General features: G+C 48.1%; 1 protein-coding gene across 1 annotated transcript; it reads right to left on the reverse strand.

The window, feature by feature from the left end:
- Positions 1-3,063: 3,063 nt before the first annotated feature.
- ZNF696 (zinc finger protein 696) lies at positions 3,064-10,770 on the reverse strand. Its single transcript, XM_055091037.1, has 3 exons — positions 10,677-10,770; positions 9,228-9,332; positions 3,064-4,775 (listed from the first exon to the last, which is right to left on the reverse strand). Exons 2-3 carry the CDS (start codon positions 9,241-9,243, stop codon positions 3,670-3,672), a joined length of 1,122 nt encoding a protein of 373 aa, XP_054947012.1. The 5' UTR covers positions 9,244-9,332; positions 10,677-10,770; the 3' UTR covers positions 3,064-3,669.
- Between the last annotated feature and the right edge of the window lie 1,035 nt (positions 10,771-11,805).

Below are 11,805 nucleotides of genomic sequence, written 5' to 3' on the forward strand. Positions count from 1 at the left end.
AAAGGAACTTCCATACTGTTTTCCATAGTATGGAAGCCAATTTATAGTCCCACCAACAGTGTAGAAGGGTTCCCTTTTCTCCACACCCTCTCCAGTATTTATTATTTGTAGACTTATTGATGATGGTCATTCTGACCAGTGTGAGGTGTTACCTCATTGTAGTTTTGATTTGCATTTCTCTAATATGATTAGCGACGTTGAGCATCTTTTCATGTGCCTGTTGGCCATTTGTGTGTCTTCTTTGGAGAAATGTCTGTTTAGGTCTTCTGCCCATTTTTTGATTGAGTTGTTTATTTTTTCTGTTGAGTTGGATGAGCTGTTGTATATTTTGGAAATTAAGCCCTTGTCAGTCACAACACTTGCAAATATTTTCTCCCATTCCATAGGTTGTCTTTTTGTTTTATGGTTTCCTTTGCTGTGCTTTCAAGCTTTTATGTTTGATTAGGTCCCACTTGTGTATTTTTGCTTCTATTTCTTTTGCTTTGGGAGACTGACCTAAGAAAACGTTGCTATGATTTATGTCAGAATGTTTTGCCTATGTTTTCTTCTAGGAGTTTTATGTTGTCATGTCTTATATGTCTTTAAGCCATTTTGAGTTTATTTTTGTGTATAGTGTGAGGGAGTGTTCTAACTTCATTAATTTACATGCAGCTGTCCAACTTTCCCAACATCACTTGCTGAAGAGACTGTCTTTTCTACATCGTATATTTCTGCCTCCTTTGTCGAAGATTAATTGATGGTAAGCGTGTGGGTTTATTCCTGGGCTCTCTATTCTGGTGATCCGTATGTCTGTTTTTGTGCCAATACCATGTTGTTTGATTACTGTAGCTTTGTAGTATTGTCTGAAGTCTGAGAGGGTTATGCCTCCTGCTTTGTTCTTTTTCCTCAGGACTGCTTTGGCAGTTCTGGTCTTTCATGGTTCCGTATAAATTTTAGGATTACTTATTCTAGTTCTGTGAAAAAACGTCATGGGTAATTTGATAGGGATCACATTAAATATGTAGATTGCTTTGGGTAGTATGGCCATTTTAACAATATTAATTTTTCCAATCCAAAAGCATGTCTTTCCATTTAAAATCATCTTCAGTTTCCTTTATCAATGTTTCATAGTTCTCAGCATATGAGTGAGTCTTTCACCTCCTTGGTCAGGTTTGTTCCTAAAAGTATATATATATATTTTTTGATGTGATCTTAAAAGGGATTTTTTTTTTTTTTTTTTACTTTCCCTTTCCAACATGTCATTGTTAGTGTAAAGAAATGCAACAGGTTTCTGTATGTTGATATTGTATTCTGCTACCCTGCTGAATTGATCAGTTCTAGTAGTTTTTGTGTGGACTCTTTAGGGCTTTCTATATACAGTATCATGTCATCTACATATAATGACAATTTTATCTCTTCCCTTGTAATCTGGATACCTTTTATTTCTTTTTCTTGTCTGACTGCTGTGGCTAGGACTTCCAGTACTATCTATGTTGAATAGAAATGGTGACAGTGGGCATCCTTGTCTTGTTCCAGATTTTAGCGGGAAGGTGTCTGATTTTTTTAAACACTTCATGTGTAACTATTCTCTTGCCTGTCTTATCTGGCAGTTTCAGTATCTGCAGTTTTTGTGGTTTTATATCTGTTCTTTGTTGATTTTGTTGACCCCCCCCCCCCCCAGTCAATGAGACTCACCTTCCTGTGTACTTGGTGATTTCTGTAAGCTCATTGCTTTGATCTCATGATCAGGGACACTACAGGGTCTAAGTAGGGAAAGTTTTCCTCCAAAGAGCTACCTGGGAGGCACAAACCCGGGTCTTGGCTTAGTATGGGAGTTCCAGGCTTAGCTTTCCATGTTACCTTGGCCCAAGAGTCAGCAGCCCAATAGCTGTGGTGCCTGAATGCACTCTGTGGGCAACTCTGCCCCTACAGGCTGCACAACCCTGTAGCCCAAGCTCACACCATAAAAGAAATAGGTGCCAACAAGAGCCCTAGAACTAAGCTACTATTTTGCAAGTCCCAGCCAGCTACAGGACCCAAATAATTCAGTCAGTAGTTAAACTAGAGCAGACAGTTCCCACAAAGTGGCACCAAACCACAGCTTGACTAGGGCGGATTTGGGTCCTGCAGCTGGACCCCCAGGACTTGTGGCCAGGTGACTGCTCAGATTTGTCTTAGTCATTACAGTAAACTTTCAATAACATGACCTCACTCAGTTTGTTACAGCAGTTATGATATGTACAGAGTATCATCCCCAACAAACAACTCTCCCTTCCTATCATCTGGCAAATAGCATTTGTAGGTATCTATAACACTACCGTACTGTGATATGAAATACCGGATCATGAGCAGTGAGCTCACCTAGACCACTGTTTTACATACGCTTTTTGTCTGATCTCCCAGCTAGGAATTGCAAGGTCCTATGGGTGAGCACATTTCTTATGCTCTTTACATTCTGCTAGTGTGCCCTGACCTTTGCTTTGTACACAACATTTAATCCATCTGCTCAGGAATCCCCTCCCCTGGGTGTTCACCCCAGTTTTTCCCTTGCCCCAGTCTTGTTTACTGCCCTCCTGTGTCACTAGTTCCCTCTGTATATTTCTGTTATTGGACTTCTTTTACCTACAAAGTTCTTGAATGCAGCCATCACAGTGGCTTTGTGTTTCCTACAACAGTGGCATAGAGCCTGGGCAGCTAAGTGCTTAGGAAATGTCTGTTGGAAGTACAAACATCTTAAACTTGCTTTATCTTATACTACCTTCCTGAGCCTGAGAAGAGTTCTGTATGCTCTGAAATGGCATGAAAACAAGTGAATCAGTACCTCCTCCTTCTGGCCAAGCCTATGGTCTCTCCTCTATGCCTGTCTTTCATAAACTCCCTTGCATATTTCATGTACTTATTTTTTTGTGGAGTGCACATCCTGTATCCGGGGCTGTGCTAAAATAATTCTAGCTACAGGGGCTCATACTTTGATAGAAAGACACAGACATAAGCATATAGCTTTGATACAGGGTAGAAAGTGATTCTTGACTTTTCAAAAGAGCTATGAAACTGAAAAAAAAAAAAAACACAAAAAACCCCCCAAAACCTACTGATACATGGATAAACCTCAAAAAACATTAAGCAAAGGGAAAAAGACATAAAAGAGTATAAATTATATCACTATTTATGTAACGTTCTAGAACAAGCAAAACTACAGTGACAGAAACGAGATCACTGGTTGCCTCTCAGGATGAGGGGCTGACTTGAAGGGGCATAAGGAGACTTTCTGGGGTGATGGAAATAGTCTACATCTTGAGAGTGTGGTGGTCGTAAAGGTCAAAGCACATTGTACTTGTTGAAACTCACAAAACCAAACACTAAGATCTATGCGTTCCACTGTATGTAAATTATACTTCAGGAAAAAACCCAGTGCTGTGAAAATGAAATAAATTAACTTCCGAGGCACACGATGCCATCACATCTCCTTCCCCAAGGCTCCTCCTTCCTTTCCGGTGCTCCTGGCAAGGCGGCGGTAGACAAACTGCAGGCCTCCACGGGCAGGCTTGGAGACCACCAAGACAGTTTTATCCTCTTCCTGTGGGGCGAAGTACACAATGCTGGGGGCGTGGGCAAAAAGTGAAGGGCGTTGTACCCACACTCCAATCTCATTTACTCAATTTTCCACTCCACGTTCTCCCCCCAACAGGCTCACTCCGTGCCGTGAACTCGCTGGTGCTGGATAAGATGAAAGCTCAGGCGGAAGGCCCTGCCACACCTGGCACAGTGGAAAGGCTTCTCCCCAGTGTGGATCCTCTGGTGCCGGAAGAAGCCCGACAGGGCCCTGAAGGCGCGGCCGCACTCGCCGCACTCGTAGGGCTTCTCCCCGGTGTGGATGCGCCGGTGCTCGCTGAGGAAGGAGCTGCGGCTGAAGGCGCGCCCGCACTCCTGGCAGGCGTAGGGCTTCTCCCCGGTGTGGACCCGCTGGTGCTGAATGAGGTTGGAGCTCTGGCTGAAGGCTTTCCCACACTCTTTGCATTCGTAAGGATTCTCTCCGTGGTGAATTCTCTGGTGCCGGACGACGTTTGAGCTATGGATGAAGGTTTTCCCGCACTCGCTGCACTCGTACAGCCGCTCGCCAGTGTGAATTCTCTGGTGCTTAATGGCGTCTGACCTCTGACTGAAGGACCTGCCACACTCAGCACATTCGTAGGGCTTCTCTCCTGTGTGGATTCTCTGGTGTCTAATGAGGTTGAAGCTCTGGCTGAAGGCTTTCCCACACTCCTTACAAACGTAAGGCTTCTCCCCGTTGTGGATGCGCTGGTGCCTGACGACGTGGGAGCTGTGGATGAAGGCCTTCCCACAGTCACTGCACTCGTAGGGTTTCTCCCCAGAGTGAATGCTCTGGTGTTTCACCACATCCGAATAGCATTTGAAGCTCCTGTCGCAGGTGCTGCATCGGTAAGGCCGTCCTTTCCAGTGGCCTCTCCTATCGGCCGTGGAGGCTGCATTCAGGGTGACCTCTGACCCAGACACACTGTCCTCATGGCCATTCTGCCCTCCAGTTTCCTCATAAACAACTGGTCCCCGAGGGGAACCTCTGGGCCTCTCTCCAGCTTCCTCATTCCCACAAGGGTCTGGAAACCGCAGTGCCTGGGGAGGCCCCCGTAACAGTCCTGGCACAGCCTGTCCACAGCGCCCCCCTTCTTCTAAGGTTGCCTGCCGTGGCATCAGCCCTGGGCTCTGAGCCCCTTGCTCAGCCACCGAAGCAGCATAGCAGGAAGCCGGGCCGCCACTCGGTGCCTGTGCTAGGAAAGCTGGAAAAGAGGGGCAGAGATGCACAACTTAGAACTCTAACGACACAAAGATGCCATGGGAGAGCCACGTGATGATAGGGAACAGTAAGACGCCAGTGGGCAGCAGACACCCATTATCCCACCTGTCCTCCTCCTGCCCAGCTCTCCTCCCTGACTTCTAACACCTGTGGTCACAGGAAAGGACAGGGACTGGGGGAGACCTAATCAGCAGGCTGCCCTGTGACTCCAGAAAAGGCCCAAGCCTCTAGCCTCAGTCTGCCTGGTCTCACGAGTCAGGGGAGACAGACCCCCAGGCTCTGGTGACACCCTGGTACGGCCTCATGGCCTGGAATGCAGAGAGAAGTGGTTGGCAGCAGAGCAGGCACGTGTGGCCATGTTTGAAAACACTTCCGGTATCACAGTGGGGAGGGGGTGCTCCTGGCACCTAGTGGGGAAAAGCCAGAGAGGCTGCTCAACATCCTGGAATGCACAGGCCGCCCCCAACAGAGGCACCTCCAGCCCAAAGTGCCCAGAAGGCAGAACCTGGGCTGCCAGACGTCCTAACCAAGAAGCTCAGTCCCCTGACACAGATGCTGGTCACCACGCTGACACTGGGACCCAGCCCTCAGCCTCACCTCCCTTCAGGCCGTACATCTCATAGTATATGCTCAGGCCAGCAACCCAGACAGGGTGCTTTCTCTTTATTCCTTTTCTGAATGGGATGTTTCTAGTAACCTGTTTTCCTCCACACTCTGTGTGGTGGCATTTGCTAAAATTTAGCCCCAAATTGTGAGCCTGAAGAGTGCTGTCTGGGCCGGGTCTGGTCAGGAGTAGGGTCAGACAAGGGAGGGAGATGGTGGCCTGGAAGTACTGGGCCCGAAGGGTGGCTCCATGGCTGCGCCTCTGGGTCATCCCCGACTCACACCCCGAGGGATGATGTGCAGGGACACAGGGTGGCTGAACCACCCGACACGGGGGTTCTGTGACTTCCCGGGAGAGCAGGTGCAGGTGTGTTTGGGGGAGCCACGGTCATGTTCTCCCCAAGCTCCCACTGCTGAACCAGAACCTTAGGGTAGAGTATGATGGGGAAAAGCTTGAAATGGCACGTGTCTTTGCCAAGGGAAGATGGCCTGGTTGTTAGCACAGGTCATGTGACAATTCAACAACAGCAACAACAGGCAACTAAATACGAGCCCTCCCCCAAATGTGGCCTGAAATCTTCTGAAGAGAGGGGCCTGGAGCCCGAGAGGGAAGTGGCCAGTGGGCGGGAGGCCAGCCAGATTGTCATCCACCACACACTTCCTGGTCACCAACCCTGAGCCTAGGCCAGTTGACACTGCTGGGCCCTGGTAAGACAAAGCTAAGAATTAATACTCTTGTTCCTCAAAGCTGGAGGCATAACCCTCCCAGACCTCAGACAATACTACAAAGCTACAGTAATCAAAACAGCATGGTACCTACCTAGGGAGACAAAAGACCTGTATGCAGAAAACTATACGACACTGATGAAAGAAATTAAAGATGATACAAACAGATGGAGAGATATACCATGTTCTTGGATTGGAAGAATCAATACTGTGAAAATGACTATACTATCCAAAGCAATCTACAGATTGAATGCAATCCCTATCAAATCACCAATGGCATTTTTTACAGAATCAGAACAAAAAAATCTTAAAATTTGTATGGAGACACAAAAGACCCCTGATAGCCAAAGCAGTCTTGAGGGAAAAAAACGGAGCTGGAGGAATCAGACTCTACTACAAAGCTACAATAATCAAGAGACAATATGGTACTGGCACAGAAACAGAAATATAGATCAATGGAACGGGATAGAAAGCCCAGAGATAAACCCACGCACCTATGGTCAACTAATCTATGACAAAGGAGCCAAGGATATACAATGGAGAAAAAGACAGTCTCTTCAAGGTCATTTGTAGAGATGTGGATGGATCTAGAGACTGTCATACAGAGTGAAGTAAGTCAGAAAGAGAAAAATATCGTATATTAACGCATATATGTGGAATCTAGAAAAATGGTACAGATGAACTGGTTTGCAGGGCAGAAATAAGAGACACAGATGTAGAGAACCAACGTATGGACCCAAGGGGGGAAAGCTGAGGGGGGGGGGTGGCGTGGAGGGTTGTGGGATGAATTGGGAGATTGGGATTGACATGTATACACTGATGTGTATAAAATGGATAACTAATGAGAACCTGCTGTATCAAAAAATACATAAAATTAAAAACAAAATTTAAAAAACCCAGCATGGTATTTTGCACAAAAACAGACATATGGATCAATGGAACAGAACAGAGAGCCCAGAAATAAACACACACACCTATGGTCAATTAATCTTAGACAAAGGAGGCAAGAATATACAATGGTGAAAAGACAGTCCCTTCAGCAAGTGGTGCTGGGAAAGCTGGAGAGCCACATGTAAATCAATGAAGGTAGAACACTCCCTCACACTATACACAAAAATAAACTCAAAATGGCTTAAAGACTTAAACATAAGACAGGACACCATGAAACTCCTAGAAGAGAACATAGGCAAAACATGCTCTGACATAAATTGTAGCAATGTTTTCTTAGGTCAGTCTCCCAAAGCAAAAGAAATAAAAGCAAAAATACACAAATGGGACTTAATCAAACTTAAAAGCTTTTGCACAGCAAAGGAAACCATAAACAAAACACAAAGACAACCTATGGAATGGGAGAAGATATTCGCAAACGTTGTGACTGACAAGGGCTTAATTTCCAAAATATACAAACAGCTTATCCAACTCAATAACAAAAAAAAAACTCAGTCAAAAAAATGGGCAGAAGACCTAAACAGACATTTTTCCAAAGACATACAGATGGCCAACAGGCACATGAAAAGATGCTCAACATTGCTAATTATTAGAGAAATGCAAATCAAAACTACAATGAGGTACTACCTCACACTGGTCAAAATGACCATCACCAAAAAGTCTGCAAATAATAAATGCTGGAGAGAGTGTGGAGAAAAGGGAACCCTCCTACACTGTTGGTGGGGATGTAAATTGGTGCGGCCACTATGGAGAAAAGTATGGCGGTTCCTTCAAAAACTAAAACTAGAACTACCATATGACCCAGCAATCCCAGTCCTGGGCATATATCTGGAAAAAACTAATTCAAAAGGATACATGCACCCCAGTGTTCACAGCAGCACTATTCACAATAGCCAAGACATGGAAGCAACCTAAATGTCCATCAATTCAGAAAGGTATATGCACCCCTATGTTCCTCGCAGTACTATTTACAATAGCCAAGATACAGAAATAACCTAAATTTCCACTGATCAATGAATGGACAAAGAAGATTGGATATATATATATATATATATATATATATATATATATATATATATATGTATATAATGGAATACTACTCAGCCATAAAAAGAATGAAATAATACCATTTGCAGCAACTTGCAGCAACAGATTATCATATTAAGTGAAGTCAGTCAGACAAAGACAAATATCATATGATATCACTTATACGTGGAATCTAAAAAAGTGATACAGGGGCTTCCCTGCTGGCACAGTGGTTAAGAACCCGCCTGCCAACGCAGGGGACACGGGTTCGAGCCCTGGTCCGGGAAGATCCCCCATGCCGCGGAGCAACTAAGCCCGTGAGCCACAACTACTGAGCCTGCGCTCTAAAGCCTGCGGGCCACAACTACTGAGCCCAAGTGCCACAGCTATTGAAGCCTGCGTGCCTGGAGCCTGTGCTCCGAAACAAAGAGAAGCCACTGCAATGAGAAGCCCGTGCACTGCAACGAAGAGTAGCCCCTGCTTGCCGCAATCAGAGCAAAGCCTGCGCGCAGCAACGAAGACCCAATGCAGCCAAAATAATTTTAAAAATAAAATAAAAAAATAAAATAAATGATACGAATGAACTTATTTACAAAACAGAAACAGACTCACACAGAAAACAAACTTACGTTTACCAAAGGGGAAAGGGAGCGGAGGGAGGCATAAATTAGGAGTTTGGGATCAGCAGCTACACACTGCTATGTATAAAATAGGTAACAACTGTACAACACGTGGAACTACATTCATTATCTTGTAATAACCTATAACGGAAAAGAACACGAAAAAGAACGTGTACATATAACTGAATCACTCTGCTGTACACTTCAAAGTAACACAATATTGTAAATCAACTATAATTTAACAAATAAAATTCTTGTTCTCAGAGGTCTCCAGGTGTGGGGAGCAGAGAAAGAGGGAGCAGGTGTAGAGTGTGTCCAGGAGAGCGAAGGAGGGAGGGCTAAAAGGGGCACAGCGGGCACGGAGCAGGGAGCTGTGATGGTTAGAAGCTGCCGGAGCCTAGTAACGCCTCCGGAGTAGCAGCCCGGCAGGTGGACTTGGGAGCCCCGATGCCTAAGCTGTCCCCACGTCCCTGACCCCCGGACGGCCCTCTGGGCCTGGCTGCCTCCCTCACCTGTGCATGTGTCCATCAGGGTAGCCTTCTCTGTGGCGTTCTGTGGACCCAGGCTGGGGCTCTGCTTGCTGCTTCCTGCATAAACACCAGCAGTGGGACACCTGCCTGGGAGAAAGAGAAAGAAAGGGGAGAAAATGACAGGGAGAGTGGGGGTGAGGTCAGAGTACCTTCAGAGAAGGGAGGGTCAGAGCCTGCCCAGAGGGCCCTGAAGGAGCCACCTCACTATAAATCAAGGTCTGAATAAGCAGACATCCCAGAAACTAGTGCTCCACGGGACACCCTCTGGGAACTGTCTAGGCCATGCTGGCTCCCCCACCCCTGCCCCCCAGCAGATTAGGAGCAGAGACAGACGTGGCAGCACCTGTCACCTGCCCGCTGTGGTCTCAACTCCACCAGGAACCAACCAGCACCTTTAGTCAGTCCTCGGATGTCTGGAAAAATTTCTATGTATTTATATTTTTTCTTGATAATGACAAAAGATCTGAATATAAATATATGAAACCAAAAAAGTAACGATCTGAATGGCGCAATTTTGGATTGAGGAGTGCTTTTGCTAAGCTTGCCACCAAAGGTAAAGTGTGACAGATTTAACTACACAAGGATACTTACTGTCAAAAACAAAAAGAAAAAAAAAAAAACAACGGGAGGGATATTTGCAACACAAAGATTCATATCCTCAATATCTAAAAACCCACTATATATACATGAAAAAGCACGAAAAACTAGTAAAAGTTATGAACAGGTAACGAGCAGAAAAAAATAAACAAGTAGCTGGGACCTCCCTGGTGGTCCAGTGGTTAAGAAACCGCGTTCCAGTGCAGGCGAAACGGGCTCCATCCCTGATCGGGGAACTAAGATCCCACATGCCACGGAGCAGCTAAGCCCGAGCGCCACAACTACGGAGCCATGCACTCTGGAGCCCATGCGCCCGCAACTAGAAAAGCCCAGGTGCCACAACGAGGAGCCCGCGTCCCTCAGCGGAAGTTCCCCCGAGCCACAACTGAGACCCGACGCAGCCTAAAATAAGTAAAATATTTTTTTTTAAAAGTAAGGCTTAAATACAGTGGCACCTTATGAGCATATAGAAAATTAGGGGAAGCAGGCACCTTCATACACCAATGGAAGAAGAAAAAGTGCACTGGACGGCGGGTAATTCGATTTACAAAGGCCTTAAAATCATACTGTGATTTTACTTCAGGGAACTGTCTGAGGCTGTCCCGGGGCCTTCACACTGGTCGTCACAGTGGGTGGGGAAGGCTGTCCCCGGGGCCGCCCCCCGCTTCCACTCTCCTCCCGGATGTGAGCCCTTTCGCAGGGAGAGCCCAGGACAGACAAGGGCCCCGTGCCCCGTAGGGACGGCCCGTCCTTGCGCCCATATTTCTGTTTCCCTCGCGGGCGCGGCCCAGCGTCTGCCACCCCCTGCCCAGGCCGCAGTCCGCCGCCACTTACCCAGAGCCCCCGCCGCCCGCCGGAAGCGCCGCCTCCCTCTCCCGGGCGGCTCGGGCACTTCCGGTGACGTTCTAGGGCGCCGGAGGACCTGCACTCAGCTGCCCTGGAGGCCGCGGCGGGGGCGTGGGCCTGCCTTTGCGAGCTATGCGCGGATTCCCTAGCTTCGCGTGCAAGACCCTCGGTTGCTGTCTGGCCACCTTCACACCGACCTCTCCCGCCCCTGCAGGGCTTCACTCCCCGCACCTCTGGGACGCCTCCCGGGCCCCCGCCCCGGGCCGCGTGGCCTCCACCAGGTCCAGGCCTGAGGTCCGGGGAGTAAGCCGGGTTAGGTGAACTTGCTGACTGCGGAATGAGCGAATGCACGGACGGATGAAGTCACTGCTCGTTGAGAAAGGGGGGAGCACCCCGGGGGAAGAAGCAGGCAGAACCGCAGGGACCGCTTCCCCCTGGAGAAGATCTGCAGAGGGGAGGGCGCCAGAGCCTCACAGCGGCTGGTCCTCCGCAGGCGGATGCCCCTCCTAAGCCAGGGGCAGCGCAGAAATCCCCTGCCTCCCGCGCGTCGGGCCGCCGCGCCACATTCTCCGGGTTTTCCTCACCGCTGGTTTTCAGTGACCACACACTTAAGGGCTTGAAGCATCATGCGTTTATGATCTCACGGCTTCCTTGTGTTGCACGAGTCCGGGCATAGCCTGGCCGGTCCTGGGCTGGGGTCTCTCCTAGGCTGCAGGCAAGGTGTTGGCCACGACTGGGGTCTCCCCTGGGGTCTCACGTGGCTGTGGGCAGGATTCAGTTCCCGAGGGCGGGAGTTCTCTGGGCTCCACACATGACGTGGGGCTGCAGGCTTCCCACAGGAACGGCGGCCTTGGGGTCCTCTGCAGAGTAGGTGTTCTTGTGTTTAATCCCGGCTGAGAAACCTTCACAGCGTCTGCCTTAGACATGTGTCGTGGGGCTTAGGCGATGAACGTGCTGTCCCCAGCCCATCACTGAGTTGTCTCTCCGTGCTCTGGGCACTTTCCTGTAGATGACTCCTGTGGTCTCTCCTCAGCCACCTCATTCTAACCTGCTTCCAGAAACCCCACAGCCCAGAGAGCCCTTGAAATGACCCCCTGCTCCCTGACAATGTCCCTCC

Source organism: Physeter macrocephalus, chromosome 15 (genome assembly GCF_002837175.3).
Source record: "Physeter macrocephalus isolate SW-GA chromosome 15, ASM283717v5, whole genome shotgun sequence".
Lineage (NCBI taxonomy): Eukaryota > Metazoa > Chordata > Mammalia > Artiodactyla > Physeteridae > Physeter > Physeter macrocephalus.